The 15,218-nt window shown below is 33.1% G+C and overlaps 1 protein-coding gene and 1 long non-coding RNA gene across 3 annotated transcripts; one reads left to right on the top strand and one right to left on the bottom strand.

The window, feature by feature from the left end:
- The first annotated feature begins 2,248 nt into the window (after window positions 1–2,248).
- On the top strand, window positions 2,249–4,313 carry LOC147569946 (uncharacterized). The gene is made up of 3 exons (XR_015238895.1): window positions 2,249–2,564; window positions 3,377–3,581; window positions 4,112–4,313. It is a non-coding gene; the product is annotated as an uncharacterized LOC147569946 (long non-coding RNA).
- A 3,958-nt stretch (window positions 4,314–8,271) lies between these two features.
- On the bottom strand, window positions 8,272–14,668 carry LOC147569947 (zinc finger (C2H2 type) family protein). Of its 2 annotated transcripts, XR_015231368.1 has the most exons (3): window positions 14,442–14,668; window positions 12,020–14,200; window positions 8,272–8,788 (listed from the first exon to the last, which is right to left on the bottom strand). XR_015231368.1 is itself a non-coding variant. In XM_086656506.1 (2 exons), exon 2 carries the CDS (start codon window positions 14,121–14,123, stop codon window positions 13,806–13,808), a length of 318 nt encoding a protein of 105 aa, XP_086512632.1. In that variant the 5' UTR covers window positions 14,124–14,200; window positions 14,442–14,529; the 3' UTR covers window positions 13,549–13,805. The 2 variants fall into 2 exon arrangements, 1 of the variants encoding a protein (XP_086512632.1); XM_086656506.1 differs by lacking the exon at window positions 8,272–8,788 and having other exon boundaries at window positions 13,549–14,200; window positions 14,442–14,529.
- Between the last annotated feature and the right edge of the window lie 550 nt (window positions 14,669–15,218).

Below are 15,218 nucleotides of genomic sequence, written 5' to 3' on the forward strand. Positions count from 1 at the left end.
CCATCCTTTGGATAGATTGCAATGTTGCATTATCTTGTTGCTTTACTCATTAGAGAACATAAATAATAAAAAAGGACATTACAATTTATTTATTTTGTTCTTTTGAATGAGTAGTTAGAAACAAAGAAACAATTTACGTGTACTTCAACTGATAAAAGAAATGTTGTATTATCTTAATATAACCTCAAGATCATAATAGTTTTTGCTTCGTCCGGTAGGTTTATGTTCTCTACAATTTGAGTTTGAGACTTCGATAGAAAGTAAAGAAAAACAATAGTCTCCATGAAGAAACACAAAAAAATCGATTAGAAGTCTTAAATATCACATGAAGAATACATTATAAAAGGTCACGGAGAAAAATAACAGCTGAATTATAACAAATTAGTAACTAACCAAACTTGCTCTATTTGGGGATCAAAACATTTATCGCTCAATGTTCCTTAGTAAACTTGTAAACTAGTCAAATATTAAAGGCATACGAAATCTAACCCCTTTGAATTGGAAGGTGACTTGTATGTCCTTTCGGTTATTGTTAAGATTAATTCTCGGATATTATCAAGACATTGTCTTTGGATCTTTTTTTTTCTTTTCTTTTTATTCACATTTTCTGGGTGGTTCGCATTTCAATTTACCTTTATGGTGTGTTTGGTTGCAGGATTTCTGAGTAGGATTTGGTAGGTTTCGAAGATCCTTTGTCTATTTGGCTACCAAGAATCCTAAGACTCTTGAATCTTAAGGATTTCTAATTCCAGAATTTGTATTGGAACAAAATCTCACCCTGCCCCCTAAGATTTGCTACGATTTTGGATTAATAAACTCATCAAACTTGAAATCAACAAAAAAAAAATATCTTCTCCTACAAAATAATTATTTTAAAAATATTTTTTTTTCAAAAATCATTTTTGTTTCCAAAAAGTGTTTTTTTCGAAAACCGTTTTTTCGAGAAAAATTTTGATTCATTCCGACAAAGCTTCCTGCCTATTAATCTAGAAGTTTTTCTCAGATACAAGGAAATGATTCAATTCCAGAACCAAAGATCGTAGTTTCTCCTGAACAAATAATTGTTTGGGCCAATAAAATCCTACCTAATGGAGAGATAGTTGGAAAGGTGATAAAACCATATACTTTTCATTACAAAACCAATAGACCAGGACAAGATGGATTGTATTGTGAAAGAATTTTGGGTCAATAAAAAGTGGAATTTGTGCTTGTGGAAACTATCGAGTAATCGGAGATGAAAAAGAAGACAACCCGAAATTTTGTGAACAATGCGGGGTCGAGTTTATTGATTCTCGGATACGACGATATCAAATGGGATACATCACTGGCATGTTTAGTGACTCATGTGTGGTATTAAAACGTATTCCTAGTTGTATCGCGAATCTTTTGGATAAGCTTTAAAGAATTAGAAGGCCTAGTGTATACTACGATTTGTTGAAGGGTTTTTTTTAAGGAAAAACGGCTTTGGAGAAGAAAAATATTTTGAAAAAAAAAATTGGAAAACGGTTCTCGAAAAAAAAATTATGAAGAAAACAGAGGGTTCTCCTATGAAACGATATTTAGGAAAAATGTTTTTTTTAAACAAATGTTTAAAATTACTCAAATACTATAATAATAAATCATAGGATTCTTATTAGTTGCCAAACAAACTAAAAAATATTGGTTAGATCCATGAATACGCGAATTCATGATTCCATGATCCAAACACTAAGTATTTTCAGTATTTCTCTCATGTGATCTCTATATTCGACGACCCTCTAGCCTGACAAAATAGATACTCCATTATATCAAGACAAAAGGACTAAACGAGAAACTCGTTCTAAATTATGAAGTTAAAATATGGATTGCCCCAAACTATCTAATTAAAAAAATGAATTGGCCTAATATTTAGGCCATTTAAAGAGGAATGGATAAGAGAAAGCTCAACCAATCCAATAATTGCAAACGTATGGTGACAGCTGCCAAGCAATCTTGGACAAGTTTTCTGTGAAAAGACAAAAAGTGGTGCACCATCACAACAAGCCAAACAAATTAAAGTGGACAACTTTTGAAAAAAAAACTCACAACCGTAGCACTAGAAGCTAGAAACCTTTATTTGCTCTTAAACAAACGGCTCAAAACTTTGTGGGTTCTTTTTCTTTTTGAAATTTTTACTCAAAAGTCCAAAAAATGACCCTATAACTAAGATTTGGCCCACCATAGATTATTATAAGAAACTTACAAAATCTATTTTTTCAAAAATAATCCTAATCCAACCCAATTTCGGATCCCTAGGTCACTTTCTCCATCTCTAGGAAGCCCATATTTTAATTAATCCCTATTATACCCTATATATATATATATAAGAGAAGATGTCTGGGTTTTTTTCCTTCCATTTATATTCTTAGTTTCTCTTTCCCTCCTCAAAACTTTCTCTTTCCCTCCTCAAAACTTTCCATCAATTTTCTCTCTCCTATATCTGTTCTCTCCTCCATAAGAGAAAGAAATCTTTCTTTCCATTTTTCTCTCTCCTCTCTATCTCCTTAACAACTACTAAGCTACACCGGATCCGGAAAGATTTACAGGTTAGAGGTTTCTTATCTTCATCCCTTCATCTTCATCATAAACCCTCATCTTCATCTTCTTTGCATTTTGCTTAAAACAACATAAACCCTCATCTTCATCTTCATTTTCTTTGCACTTTGCTTAAAACATCATAAACACTCATCTTCTTTTTCGTCTGTAAATTTTCGTTTTCTTAAAACATCATAAAACTTTCTTCTTCTTTATTTTTTCGTTTCATAAAACTTTCTTTCTTCTTGTATTTTTTTTCATCTTCATGATCTTTATCATCAACACCATGATTTGTTCCATGAACATTCTTTAGTTATTAGAGAGTTTGTGTTCATCTTCATCATCACCATCAACACCATGTTTTGTTCAACCATGTTTTGTTCATTGAACCTTCTTTGTTCTTCATCTTCATTTTGTTTTCCATTTTTTTTTCTTTAAACTTTGTCTATCTGAAATTTCGTTTGGTTTTTACACTCATATTTTCTGACACAACAAGTAATGTCCTAAGAAAAACCCAATATGTTTTTTGTTTTCATAATTTTCATGTTTTCTGTTTTCATAAATTTCATGAAATATATTTTCACTTCCACAAACACAAATTCCTTTGTTTAGAGTATTTTCTGTTTTCGGAAGTATATACTCATGTTTTCACCTTGTTGTGATTTCATGTTATCTGTTTTCATATATTATTCCATGAACATATTTCCACTTCCACTAACACAAATCTTTTTGTTCAGATTTGTTTTTGCACCACTGCATTTTCAGAAACATAAAGTTTTGTGTTCTCAGAATATATATTAATTTGAAGACATTTTTTTTACAGCATTTGCATATGGAGGTTGACCTACACATAGATCAGGCACCATTGATGGACAAACCACTAGTATCTAAATCTTGGGGCCATGTGTTTAGTCATATTTGTCAAATATTTGATGGAGGAGTGAAAGCCTTTTGAGATTCTCTTGGAAGATATACAATAGCTACTAAAAACACCTTCATTCAAATATATAAAAAACGAACAATAAGACGTAAGTTAAGTGCATTTTCTTTCTGCCTTGTGCATATAACAGTTTGTTATCGAAATTCATAAATCCATAGACATTTTGTATATGTTTTCAGTTTCTCTCTAGAAATTACATTTTTAGCATATTTTGATTTTTAACAAACAAATTGACTGGTGTTAAGCATTTTAAAATATGTTGTGAGTTTCACGTTTAAACACTTTACTTTTCTTTATAATTTGAAGCAACACAGAAAGTTACTTTTTTGTTTTGCATAAATGTCATGAAACATGTATTCACATATCCGAACACAAACATGTTTGTTTAGATGCTTTTTAACTGTTCTTAACATATATCGTTGTGTTAAAAACAATAAAAAAAATTGTGGATTTTTCACTAAAAAATTCTTCTTTTAATAACATTGTTTTTGAAGCATTATGCATAAAATAGAAATATGTCACTTACTTACTTCGATTCTTTGCATAAAGAACAATTTCTGAAGCATAAACTTTTATGTTCTCATAATATTTATTAATTTAAAGGCATTTTGTTTCCAGCATTTTGCATATGGAGGTTGACCGAGCAACATATCAGGCACCACTAATATCGAAAGCTTGGGGCCCTGTGTTTACTCATATTGGTCAAATATTTCAGGATGGAGTGAAAAGCTTTCGAGATTCTCTTTGAAGATATACAATGTCGTGAACAAATCTAGTGGAAACAATCTCTTTTTGTTATGAATACAATCTATTTGGTTTCTTTATAATGTTAAGATATTTGAAATTTTATTTTTGAATTCCTGAACAAATCTTAGTTTGTCTCATCTATTTGGTAAATTTCTGAACAAATCTTAGTTTGTCTCAACAAGTTTGTAAATTTCTGAACAATGACTTTCTCTTTAATGTCGATATTTTTTCTTATCAACTTCAACGATGACTTTCTCTTTAATGTCGATCTTTTTTCTCCCTCGCACGACAACATGTTTGTCCTTGCAGCAGACAAATAACCAATTGTCTACATAAAAAAACATTAAACATATAGTAACATACAAGTTATGAATATTTAACTATATGCAAACAACTCATTTTGACTGCTGAAAACATATTTCTTCAACTACAAACATATTTACTAATGTTTCGAATAATAACAGGTTTTATCAACCAAGACTTCTCTTACCTCTTTCGTAGCATTCCGGTAGATATATAAACACATCAAAGTATGGACACAACACATGTTGATATGTTTAGAACAAATGAAATTATGTTTTTTAGAAAAATTATATGTTTTCGAAGTTAAAGTTTACTCATCAGATAAACATAATTTAATATGTACACTAAATTTTTACGAGTAAAACATATTTTAGTATGTTTAGTCTTAGAGCACATGAGTATATGCTCAGAAAAAATATAACTATGTTTGTTTTAGTTACCTGATTTGCTCCTAAAAGTTTATTCTCATATCAATATAAAAAGTTTACTCATCACATTTTGGAGGTAACTATATGCAAACATCCAATTTTGTATGTCAAGAACACATATCTTCCAACCACAAACATATCTAGATATGTTTCAGACAATAAGAATGTTCTATATGTTTCAACCACAAACAATAAGAATGTTACTATATGCAAACATCCAATTTTGTATGTCAAAAACACATATCTTTCAACCACAAACATATTTATATATGTTTCAGAACCCAAAATGTCTTTAACATAACTGTAAGTGTTTCCAAAAACCCCCCAAAATGCTAAAAGAAGAAGATTTTTTTTTTTACCAAGTAAAATACTCAAAAATCATCAACATTCCCCTGAATGTCTGAAACAAACCCAAAATGTCTTTAACATATTTTTAAATGTTTCCCACAACCCCAAAATGCTAAACGAAGAAGAAACGTTTTTTTACACAGTAAAAGTCCAAAATTCCTCAACAAACCCCTGAATGTCTTGGACAGAACCCAAAATAACAACAAAAAAACCGTAAAAGTTTGAAACATAACCCTAAAACGTCTTTAACATAACTGTAAATGTTTCTAAAACCCCCACAAATGCTAAACGAAAAAAAAAGTTTTTTTACTAAGTAAAACCCTAAAAAATCTTCACATTCCCTCGAATGTCTAAAAAACAAACCCAAAATGTCGTTAACAAAACCATAAATGTTTGAAACAGAGCCCAAAATATCTTCAACATAATTTTAACTGTTTCCAAAAACCCTCTCAAATGCTAAACGAAGAACAAATTTTTTTTACCCACTAAAACACCCAAAATTTACCAACAAACCCCTGAATGTCTTGGACAGAACCCAAAATTCACCAACAAACCCCTGAATGTCTGGGACAATACCCAAGATAACTACAACAAAAAACCATGAATATTTGAAACAAAACCCAAAATGTCTTTAAAATAACTGAAATGTTTCCAAGATCCCACAAAATGCTAAACGAAGAAGAAAAACTTTTTTACCAAGTAAAACACTCATTAATTATCAACATTCCCCCGAATGTTTGAAAACAAACCCGAAATGAACAAAACAAAAAATGTTTGAAACAAAACCCAAAATATCTTCAACATGTAAACTTGTTTACAAATGTATTGTGGTTTTGAAAAACAAACCCTCAAGTTTTGAAAACAAAGAATATGAATAAATCTAACATAAAGTAACACAAAAAACCAGAAATGTTTAAAAACCAGGATCTTTTATATGTAGATTTGAAGAACAAACCATCCAAAATGAACAAAATTTGTTAAAACATATCAAATGTGTTCTGGGAAGACCAAAATGTTTCTAAATATTAAATATTTCTGAAGAACAAAATCTATATTTATAAAAACACGTCAAACCATGATGAAGATCTTAAGACAAAAAAACACATCAAAATCTTTGATTTTGTTGAACATGATGAAGATCTTAAGAAACACCCACATAAAATTGTTGTGTATTTAACAATAAATCTTTCTTTTTCTCCTAAAAATCGAGTAACAAAACCAAAACCCTAACAAAAGATTTTAGATACCCTAGTTTTTTCAAGATCGAACCGATGAAAAATCGAGTAACAAAACCAAAATCCTAACAAAAGATTTTACATACCCTAGTTTTTTCAAGATCGAACCGATGAAAAATCGAGTAACAAAACAAAAACCCTAAAAATCGAGTAACAAAACCAAGATCGAACCGATGAAAAAAGCCTTATCAAACCGGAACCCTAACAAAAGATTTTAAATACCCTTAGTTTCTCTGGATTTCGTCGAATTTTTGATCGAGATGATGGAGATTAAAGCTCAAAAACGATTTTGTAGAGAGAGATAAGATGGTTTTTGGTTTTTTAGTGGGAAGCAAAAGATGTAATGATGGAAGAGAGAGAAATGTTTTGGGTTATAACCCCAAGTCTGACTTTCAAAAGTGTCTAGAAATTGTGGGCGGGATATGTTTTGATTTTGTTATTTTGAGGAGGGTTAATGTGGGCCAGGACAGTATTGTCTCTTATTTATGTAAACGAGGGTAATGTGGTACTTTCATCAGATGGGTTCTTTTCTCATTATTATTTGAGAGTGAGCGTCATACATATTAACCTCCCATATATTGGGCCTTATAATTACCGGCCCTTTCTTTTTTGCCTAACCCATCACAACTAATAGGTAATTGAGTTTCATCATTTTAATTAGTGATAATTAAATTTGTTTCTTTAGATTTATTATATTTATCAAAATTATTAATGTTTGATTTTATAATGAAATGAAAGACTATTCTAATAGTCTAGGGATAAAATTAATGTCTATCAACCCTACTTTTGACCAAAATTAATAACACAACTTGCATTAAGAGATAGTAGTTGTTTTTAGTAACCACATTTATCTTTTAAAAGTCCAAAACTCAGACACTTTTTAACAAAAACAAATAACTTAAAAATGACTAACTGTTGACTTGAGTAACCCCATTATGCAAAGCGAAACACGACCTTTTTAACAAAAACAAATAGCCTAAGACTTAAATTTCGAAGTACAAAACTTAAAAAAGGAATTATAGATTTTGTTAAAATTTCCGAAGCAACAATTGTCTCTTTCAGCACCGAACAACTACTCTGTCTATCGCCTCCTACTCCTACCACCATCTCCTTTCTCTTCCCTCTCTTGCTCTCCTTCGTCTCTTTTTTCTCTATTTGTTCTGACTATTTCAACTGATTTGGAATGAAGTCCTTCATAACCAATTCGAGTTCGTACGAAAAATATCCCCAAACTAGGTTGGTGTTGCAACGGAGGAGACCATCTCCTTCAGTAAAATAGATAGAAATAGAAGACAAAACGAATGCATCGAGCCAAGTAAAAAAAGAAACAGTGGTAGTGACCAGGAGTTTTGATGGTGGGGGAAAGAGAATACCTAGAATGAAAAATTAGAGTTAGTTGAGAATGGTAGCTAGACAATACATTACTGGTGCGGAAAAGAAATAGCGGTTGAATGAACAAAATAAAATAAAAACAAAAAATTTTCTATAGAAAATTTTCTTCGTTCCCAAAAGGGTGGTATTTATTATGAAACAATGCATGAAAAATCTAAAATTTAAGCCCAAATAAGAAAAGAATCTCGCTTACAAAACTTATTGTAAAAAACTCATTTTGTGAACGTGTTTTAAACTGTTGACAACATATATTAACAATTTCCCACAATCCCCTTTTTACCCTTATGTATTGACAACACATATAATTATTTCGTTATAAACAGACTTTTTCCTTAATAGATCTGTCAAATACAAAAGATTATATACATAACATTTTAATTTTCACAAAATACAAATTAAAAATTCATTAGTATAAATGTTTTAATGTGTTTGTCAAATGCAAAATAAGTAAAATATTTTTACAAAACAATTTTTATCAAAAATGTTCAGAAATTTAAAAAATTATTGACAGCAAACTAATAAGATTCGCCTAAAAATATTTTTCACGTTGATTTGGACGAAAAACTTCATAACTTCATAAGGGTGAAGTTATACTTTATCGAAATGATTTTTTTCCAAACATTATTCAGATTTAGGCCTAATTTTTTATTATCCACCCAATTTTGGATTTTTAAATTATCCTCTATTCAGGGTGCAAAAAATAAAAAAACTTAAGTTTCTTTTCTTCCAAGTTAGGCTCTGTTTGGTATATCATAAAATTTTAAGTGGTGGTCTTTTTCAAAATCAGGAAAATATTTGATAGGATACATGAAGTTGAAAATATTTTTAAGTGGTGATCTTTTCTTCCAAGTTAGGCTCTATTGAGGGGATCATTTACACACAACTTACTCAATTAGCAAGAAATCAGTGGGGCAGTTGTTTGAACAAATTAAAGAAACCGAGAAGTTGGTATTAGAAGTGCAAGCTCGAGTTCCATCTATTGAGAATCTTGAAGAGGAAAAACAGGTAGTAAAGAAGATGGAGATGTTGACCTAGAGGAAGTATTTTGGAGACAAAGGGCAAAGAAATTTTGGATTGAGGAGAATGATCGAAATACAAAAAAATTTTCACCTATCCGTATTAAATAGAAGACGAAAGAATAGTATACTATCGGTCAAACTGCCAAACCATTGTCGGTCATCGGAGTCGTCAGTAATCACAACCACCTTTGTAAACCACTTTTATAAAGCTTCAAGGCCGGAGAATGTATCAAGCTTCCCAAGTGGTTTAGAATTAACAGAGAGACCAATTTTAGCTACAGGGAATTTATTAATCAGTAAGGCACCTTCAATGGAGGAAATATGACAAGTTATTAATGGAATTAAAGCTTGTAAATCTCCAGGACCTGGTGGGTAGTCGACAATTTTCTATAAGAAGAGTTGGACAGTTATCAAAGAGGTAGTTACTCGTCAAATTAAAAATATGTTCGATTCAGGCATATTACCAGGTAAGCTTAATCATACCTTTATTGCTCTTATTCCTAAAGTGCAGGCACTAGAATCTCCGGTCGACTTCAGACCTATTTCGTTGTGCAATGTACTTTATCGTATAGTAGCAAAAATTATCAGTAATCGTCTTCGACCATTGCTAAGAAATATTATTTCCGAAGTGCAAAATATTTTTGTTCCAGGGAGACAGATCACAAATAATATTATAATTGCTCAAGAAATATTTCATTCTATTTCACTTACGACGGCGAAAGAAGAAGCCTTTACGCTAAAGGTTGATATGACAAAGGCTTATGATAGAATAGAATAGGATTTCTTGAGTGCAGTTCTGAAGAAGTATGGGATTATAGCGAACACATATAAACTTATTATGAACTGTGTATCTACACCTTCCATTTCGTTATTATTGAATGGAAGGCCTGAAGGTTTTTTCTTTAGTAAGAGAGAGCTTAGACAAGGATGCTCCTTAAGTCCATATTTATTTATACTTTGTTTTGAAACTCTCACTAAATTAGTGGTCCAGGCATAAAGATGTGGACTTTACAATGGACTTAAGGTAAATAGGTACGCGCCAAGTATTAGTCATCTCATGTTTGCAGATGACCTATTTTTCTTTGGGAAGGCATCAGATTATAATGTGGAGCAATTGATGAGTATTTTAGAAACATATGCAGGGTGTTCGAGGCAACTAATCAACTATCAGAAATCCTAAATACAATTTAGTGCAAATTGCAGTTCCGACAGAAGAAGTAGAATTTTGAAATTATTGGGAGAGAAGGAGATGAAGAAAGACGACATTCATCTGGGGAATTATTTATTGAAACCTAAACACAAAATTGCCTCTTATGATTTGTTTTGAAGAAGATTGAAAATAAATTAATGGGATGGAAAAGAAACTCTTTCACATGCGGGGTGGACGATATTATTAAAAAGCGAGCTTGCGTCAATTCCTATTTATTTTCTTTCAACAAATATTATTCCAAAAGCAGTGGTGGAAAAAATTGAGCAAATCCAAAGGAATTTTTGCAGGGGCATAGCGATGAGAAGGCAAAGATGCATTATTTGAGTTGGGATAAAATGCAAGCTAGTCAGAAAGATTGGGCATTAGAGATATGGGTGTTGTTAGTCACTCTTAGTCGAAAATTTAACTTCGAGATACCTTTCAGGACCGGAAGCGTTGTGGGTTAAACTATTGAAGGCCAAATATCTCAAGAACGAAAACTTTTTGGGACCATTTAGCAAAACCGGGTACCACATTCATTTGGAGACGTATACTCGAGATGAGAAAGTTCATGAAAGAAGGCGCGTGTTATTCTATTGGAGATGGAAATAGTACTCGTATATGGGAAGACCCATGGGTACCTAATATAAGAGGTTTTAGACCGAGTAAGAACGAAGTTGATATGGAGGGTCCAAATGTGTTCTTGGCAAAAGACCTTATAGATATGCATGGACAGTGGAAGAAGGTGGATATAGATGATTTATTTGATGAAGTGTCGACGAAAGCAATTGATGAAATACCGTTATCCAGAAGTAATAACACCGATAGGTTGATTTTGGTAGATACTTTGAAAGGAGAGTTCACTACAAAATCATTATATACCTCGAACCATCTTCTTCAAGAAGAGTAGAACTCTTTAATGACGTAAGTTGGAATGTTGTAAGGAAGAAATTCACATTAACTCCAAGAATTAAACTTTTTCTATAGAGGGTGCTAAATGAGGCTCTCCCTACTAAATCAAGAGCTCTTAAATATAATACTAAGTTTCAAAACTTTGTAGTATTTGCAAGGAAGGTGAAGAAAATTTCAAACAATTGTCATGTCGTTGGCTAGGAAGTAATGAGGAAGAAGAAGGGGTAATTGAACTTCGGATTTATGTGATGTGGTTTATGTGGAAAGCTAGAAATGTTTGTGTTTTCGAAGGTATACTTCTCAACGGGTATAAAATTATTAAAGCAGCTCAAGATATGCAAACTGAATTCTCGAATGGAAACACCAACATGGAACATCATACGGATCAATTGGTGGTGAAAGAAGTGGATTGTTGGAACCGTCTCCAAGAGGTTTATTAAAAATCAAATTCGATGGGACGTATTACAATAACTCCACCGTCTCCAAGAGGTTTATTAAAAATCAAATTCGATGGGACGTATTACAATAACAAAGCGGGAGCAGCTGCAGTGTGTAAAAAAGTAAAAGGAACCTTTATAATGGCTTTATCAAGTAGAACAAATGCATGGTCGACAATGGAGGCCGAGGCTATTGCAGCTCGATTGGCAGTCCAACTAGCGCTTAATTTGTCGGAATATGGTTGTCTACTAGAGGGGGATGTCATGACTATTATAAAGGCTTGTTCGAAGGAGAAGGACAACATCCTTTGGAGAATCAGACCACTTATCATGGAAATTACACAAAAAACTTCAAGGCTACAAAATAATGACTTCTTTTTTTCTGTAATCGCAAAGCTAATAATGTGGCTCATACTCTTGCTAAAAGTGCTTATAATAGCGATCTAAATCGGACTACGAAAATCTATCAGATTCCGAATTATCTTGTAAGTCAGTTTGGAGAAAGATTTGTCCAACATGAATTCAAGCTCTAATAGCTAATAAAATTGAGGTATTAACCTCCTTTCACCAAAAAAAATAAATACAAGTCGAAACCCCATGTATCTAACGTTGGGGAATGGGTTTTGATAGGATACAATGTACTACTTACTAGGGTAAAACTTGTCAAGTATACAAATACTTGCCATATATCATGCCAAAATATCAGTGATATATCTGACTTGTAATACCTTCTTCTACATCTAACTACTACGATGTTTAACAATAGCAGAAAGCAAAACGCAGTCGAACAATAACAAAGACAAATAACTTCATAAAATGCGATTGTAAATTTGTAATCGATCCCCTTAGAAGTTCGATTCGTAAACTCACTCAAAATTTGGTAATTGGTATTACTAGAAACAACGGCAGACGAGAAACAGTCACTTACAAAAATATATATAAATAGATACTTTCAACCATGGCCTGTGGTAATGGAGTGACTCTACATAAAAAACAGAACAATAACAAACCCGCACAGACAAATATATGCCTAATGAATACATGTTGTCGAACTTCTAAGTTTCATACCAGACATTGATGAGAACTTGTGTAACTACAATTTTAAATTTAGTAGAAACGAAACAATAGATGGCTTCTTCCATTTCTCGTTTACTAGTACGTCCAAGGAACACAATAACAAAAGAACAAAAGCTAAAAGAAGATGACGGACGTATGAAACATGTAATCTTCCGAGATATTATGGGGAAATCATGCTGCCATGTCTGTTCTATTATACCCTAATGGTAAATAACCGAAAGATACATAATAACAACACTAAGAATGAATCAATTTCTAGTGCAATAAGAATTAGAAACAACAATACAGGATTATTAACGAGCTGCTGCGGTAAAAGGAAACATGCTAGAAATCAATCTTCGATTTAAAACATAGACATTTATAGTCAAGCATGCAGCATGTCCAAGCTATTATATGATGCAGCGAGAGCAAAAAAAAGAACAAAAGGTTAACTACAAGTTCCCTGCAATATTGGGGTTGGATATCAATATCTATGATCTAAATGCATAGTCAAAACACACGAAAACTAACCCACTCATTGCCTACAGAAGAAATGTCATACACTTTCGTTCCTAAAAAAGGGTAAGCTTCTATAGCCGAACATGTTAACTAAGTTCTCATAACGCCTTAAAGTCCCTCAACCTTCCTACCTCGTGTGCCCGTTCCAAGACATTCCCTTGTTAATAAATAGCTTTCTTGATAATTCCCCTGTCGGACCTAATTCCAACACATGTAATATACAAAGCTAATGTTATACAGCATAAGGTAAGGAGACGCAAGTTATTGAGCGATATTGGCATTGGAATCTATAAAAACAAAATTACTAATATTTTTGTGTTGCCCAGCAACTCAAAGTAACAGGTGACTTTGGATGCACACGTTTTTATTCTCGAGTTCAAATACGTACGCCTCGAGGCATCAGGTTACTGCTTCGCCTCGATGCGAGCCTTGAGGCGTACGCCTTGAAAGTTTTTTAACACACTTACATATACCATGAAACGAGGATCATAATTATTCTTTAAAAACCCTCCTTATAGATAGCAAGCTTTCGGTAGCAAATAAGAGTAGTAATAGCACACAAGATTCAACATATCTCACTCCTAGTAGAAGTATATGAAGAAGAAGCAACAAGTAATGGTTCTAACATAACATCCATCAAATCATTAAAAGCGAAAAAAAAAAGGGTACTAGTACTAGATACCAGAGTGAGAGTACTTCTTCCTCTTCTTCTTAGTCGCCTTGGCGATTATTTCTTGAGACTTCCACGAACACCTGGTTTAGGTTTAGAAGAAGTCTCGGGAGCCTTAACAGCATGCAAGTTGATGATCTTATCTTCTTCGTAAGGAATCTTTGGGTGCTTAGATTCATGATGTATCTGCATAGTTTTAACATCTGGAGCTGTAACTTTACAGAGAGGGCATTCATACTTAGCATGACCACCTTTTTCGATTCCGGTTCGATCCGCCATTCCTGCTTTACCACCACCTCTGTTAGTTAGGGCAGCATCCATCTTTGCCTGAATCTCTTTTGCTGTGTGCTTCTTTGGCTTCGCTTTCCCAGTCATGGCTGCTCCTTCTTACCTCCTCAAATAAATACCCTTCTTTGTAAAGTTCTTTCTCTCTCAAAGAGCTTTACGAAACCCTAACCCCAATCAGAACAAAATCAAGTGAGTATTATATTATACCTAAAGATGAATAGAATTGAAATCAAATAACCTACAAACAAGAATCAACATCAGAAAATTTAACCTAAACCTAATCTTATCCAAGATAGAATCGATTGATCCATCTTAAAGCTTTTACATACTAAGAATAGTAATAATACATGAATCGAGGAAAAATAGGAAGGGGAAAACTTCAGGTAAATAAAAAGAGGATCTTACTCTCCGCCGCCGCCGATGCCGTGAACCACCGATGCTTTAATCTTCAAACCCTCGTTCCACCGTAGTCTCCTTTTTCTGCAAAATTCTATCGTAGTAGATTATTGGCCTTATATACAAGAGGGAAGTGGGCTATGATGATGTCCACGACCCGGTTTAGAATTTTGACCCGATCCAGCTACTAACTTTCTTTCTTTTTTCTTTTTTTTTTTTTTCTTGAGAAGTCGACTACGATCTTAGTCGTTACAAGGCATTATATATGATGTGATAAGCACGATAACCGCCTAAGTTAAACCATTAATAAAAGAGGTCTAGAGCCTGACAAATTTATTTCACTTCTTTTGGGCGAACTTAGGACCTCTAGGGTTTTGAAGTTTATGTCAATACTTTCAACCATTTGGGCAGGCAAGTGTTGACTACTAACTTTCCACATTGCCAAAAAAGTTCCGTACTTTTGTTTGAGGGGTGACTCTAAAGTCGGCCGATCCTTTTGTTTTAACCCCACCATTTTCATCACCATCTCCGTGGACCTCGGACTAGGTCACTGGCCTGAATTTGATGTGTTCCTCAGCATGTATTTGGCCCAATGAAAGTGCCTTAGGACTACCCCCAATCCGCGAAGCTCTACGAGGGATGGAGGCCCAAGGTTAAAAGAAGGGGTGCTTATAGACTAACCATCGTACGAGATTATGTTTGATAACAAGGAAATAAGTCGCCAAGATGCATATAATCCAAAAATTCGGGGTATACTGCTAAAAGTTATCATTTCCGATAAAATCA

Source organism: Eschscholzia californica, unplaced genomic scaffold (genome assembly GCF_041429995.1).
Source record: "Eschscholzia californica isolate CP2 unplaced genomic scaffold, dmEscCali1.0.p SCAF_1, whole genome shotgun sequence".
NCBI classification, from domain to species: Eukaryota; Viridiplantae; Streptophyta; class Magnoliopsida; order Ranunculales; family Papaveraceae; genus Eschscholzia; species Eschscholzia californica.

What these genes read in the sequence shown, in the direction of transcription:
- LOC147569947 (XM_086656506.1), bottom strand. Translation starts at nt 14,123, where the DNA reads ATGACTGGGAAAGCGAAGCCAAAGAAGCACACAGCAAAAGAGATTCAG.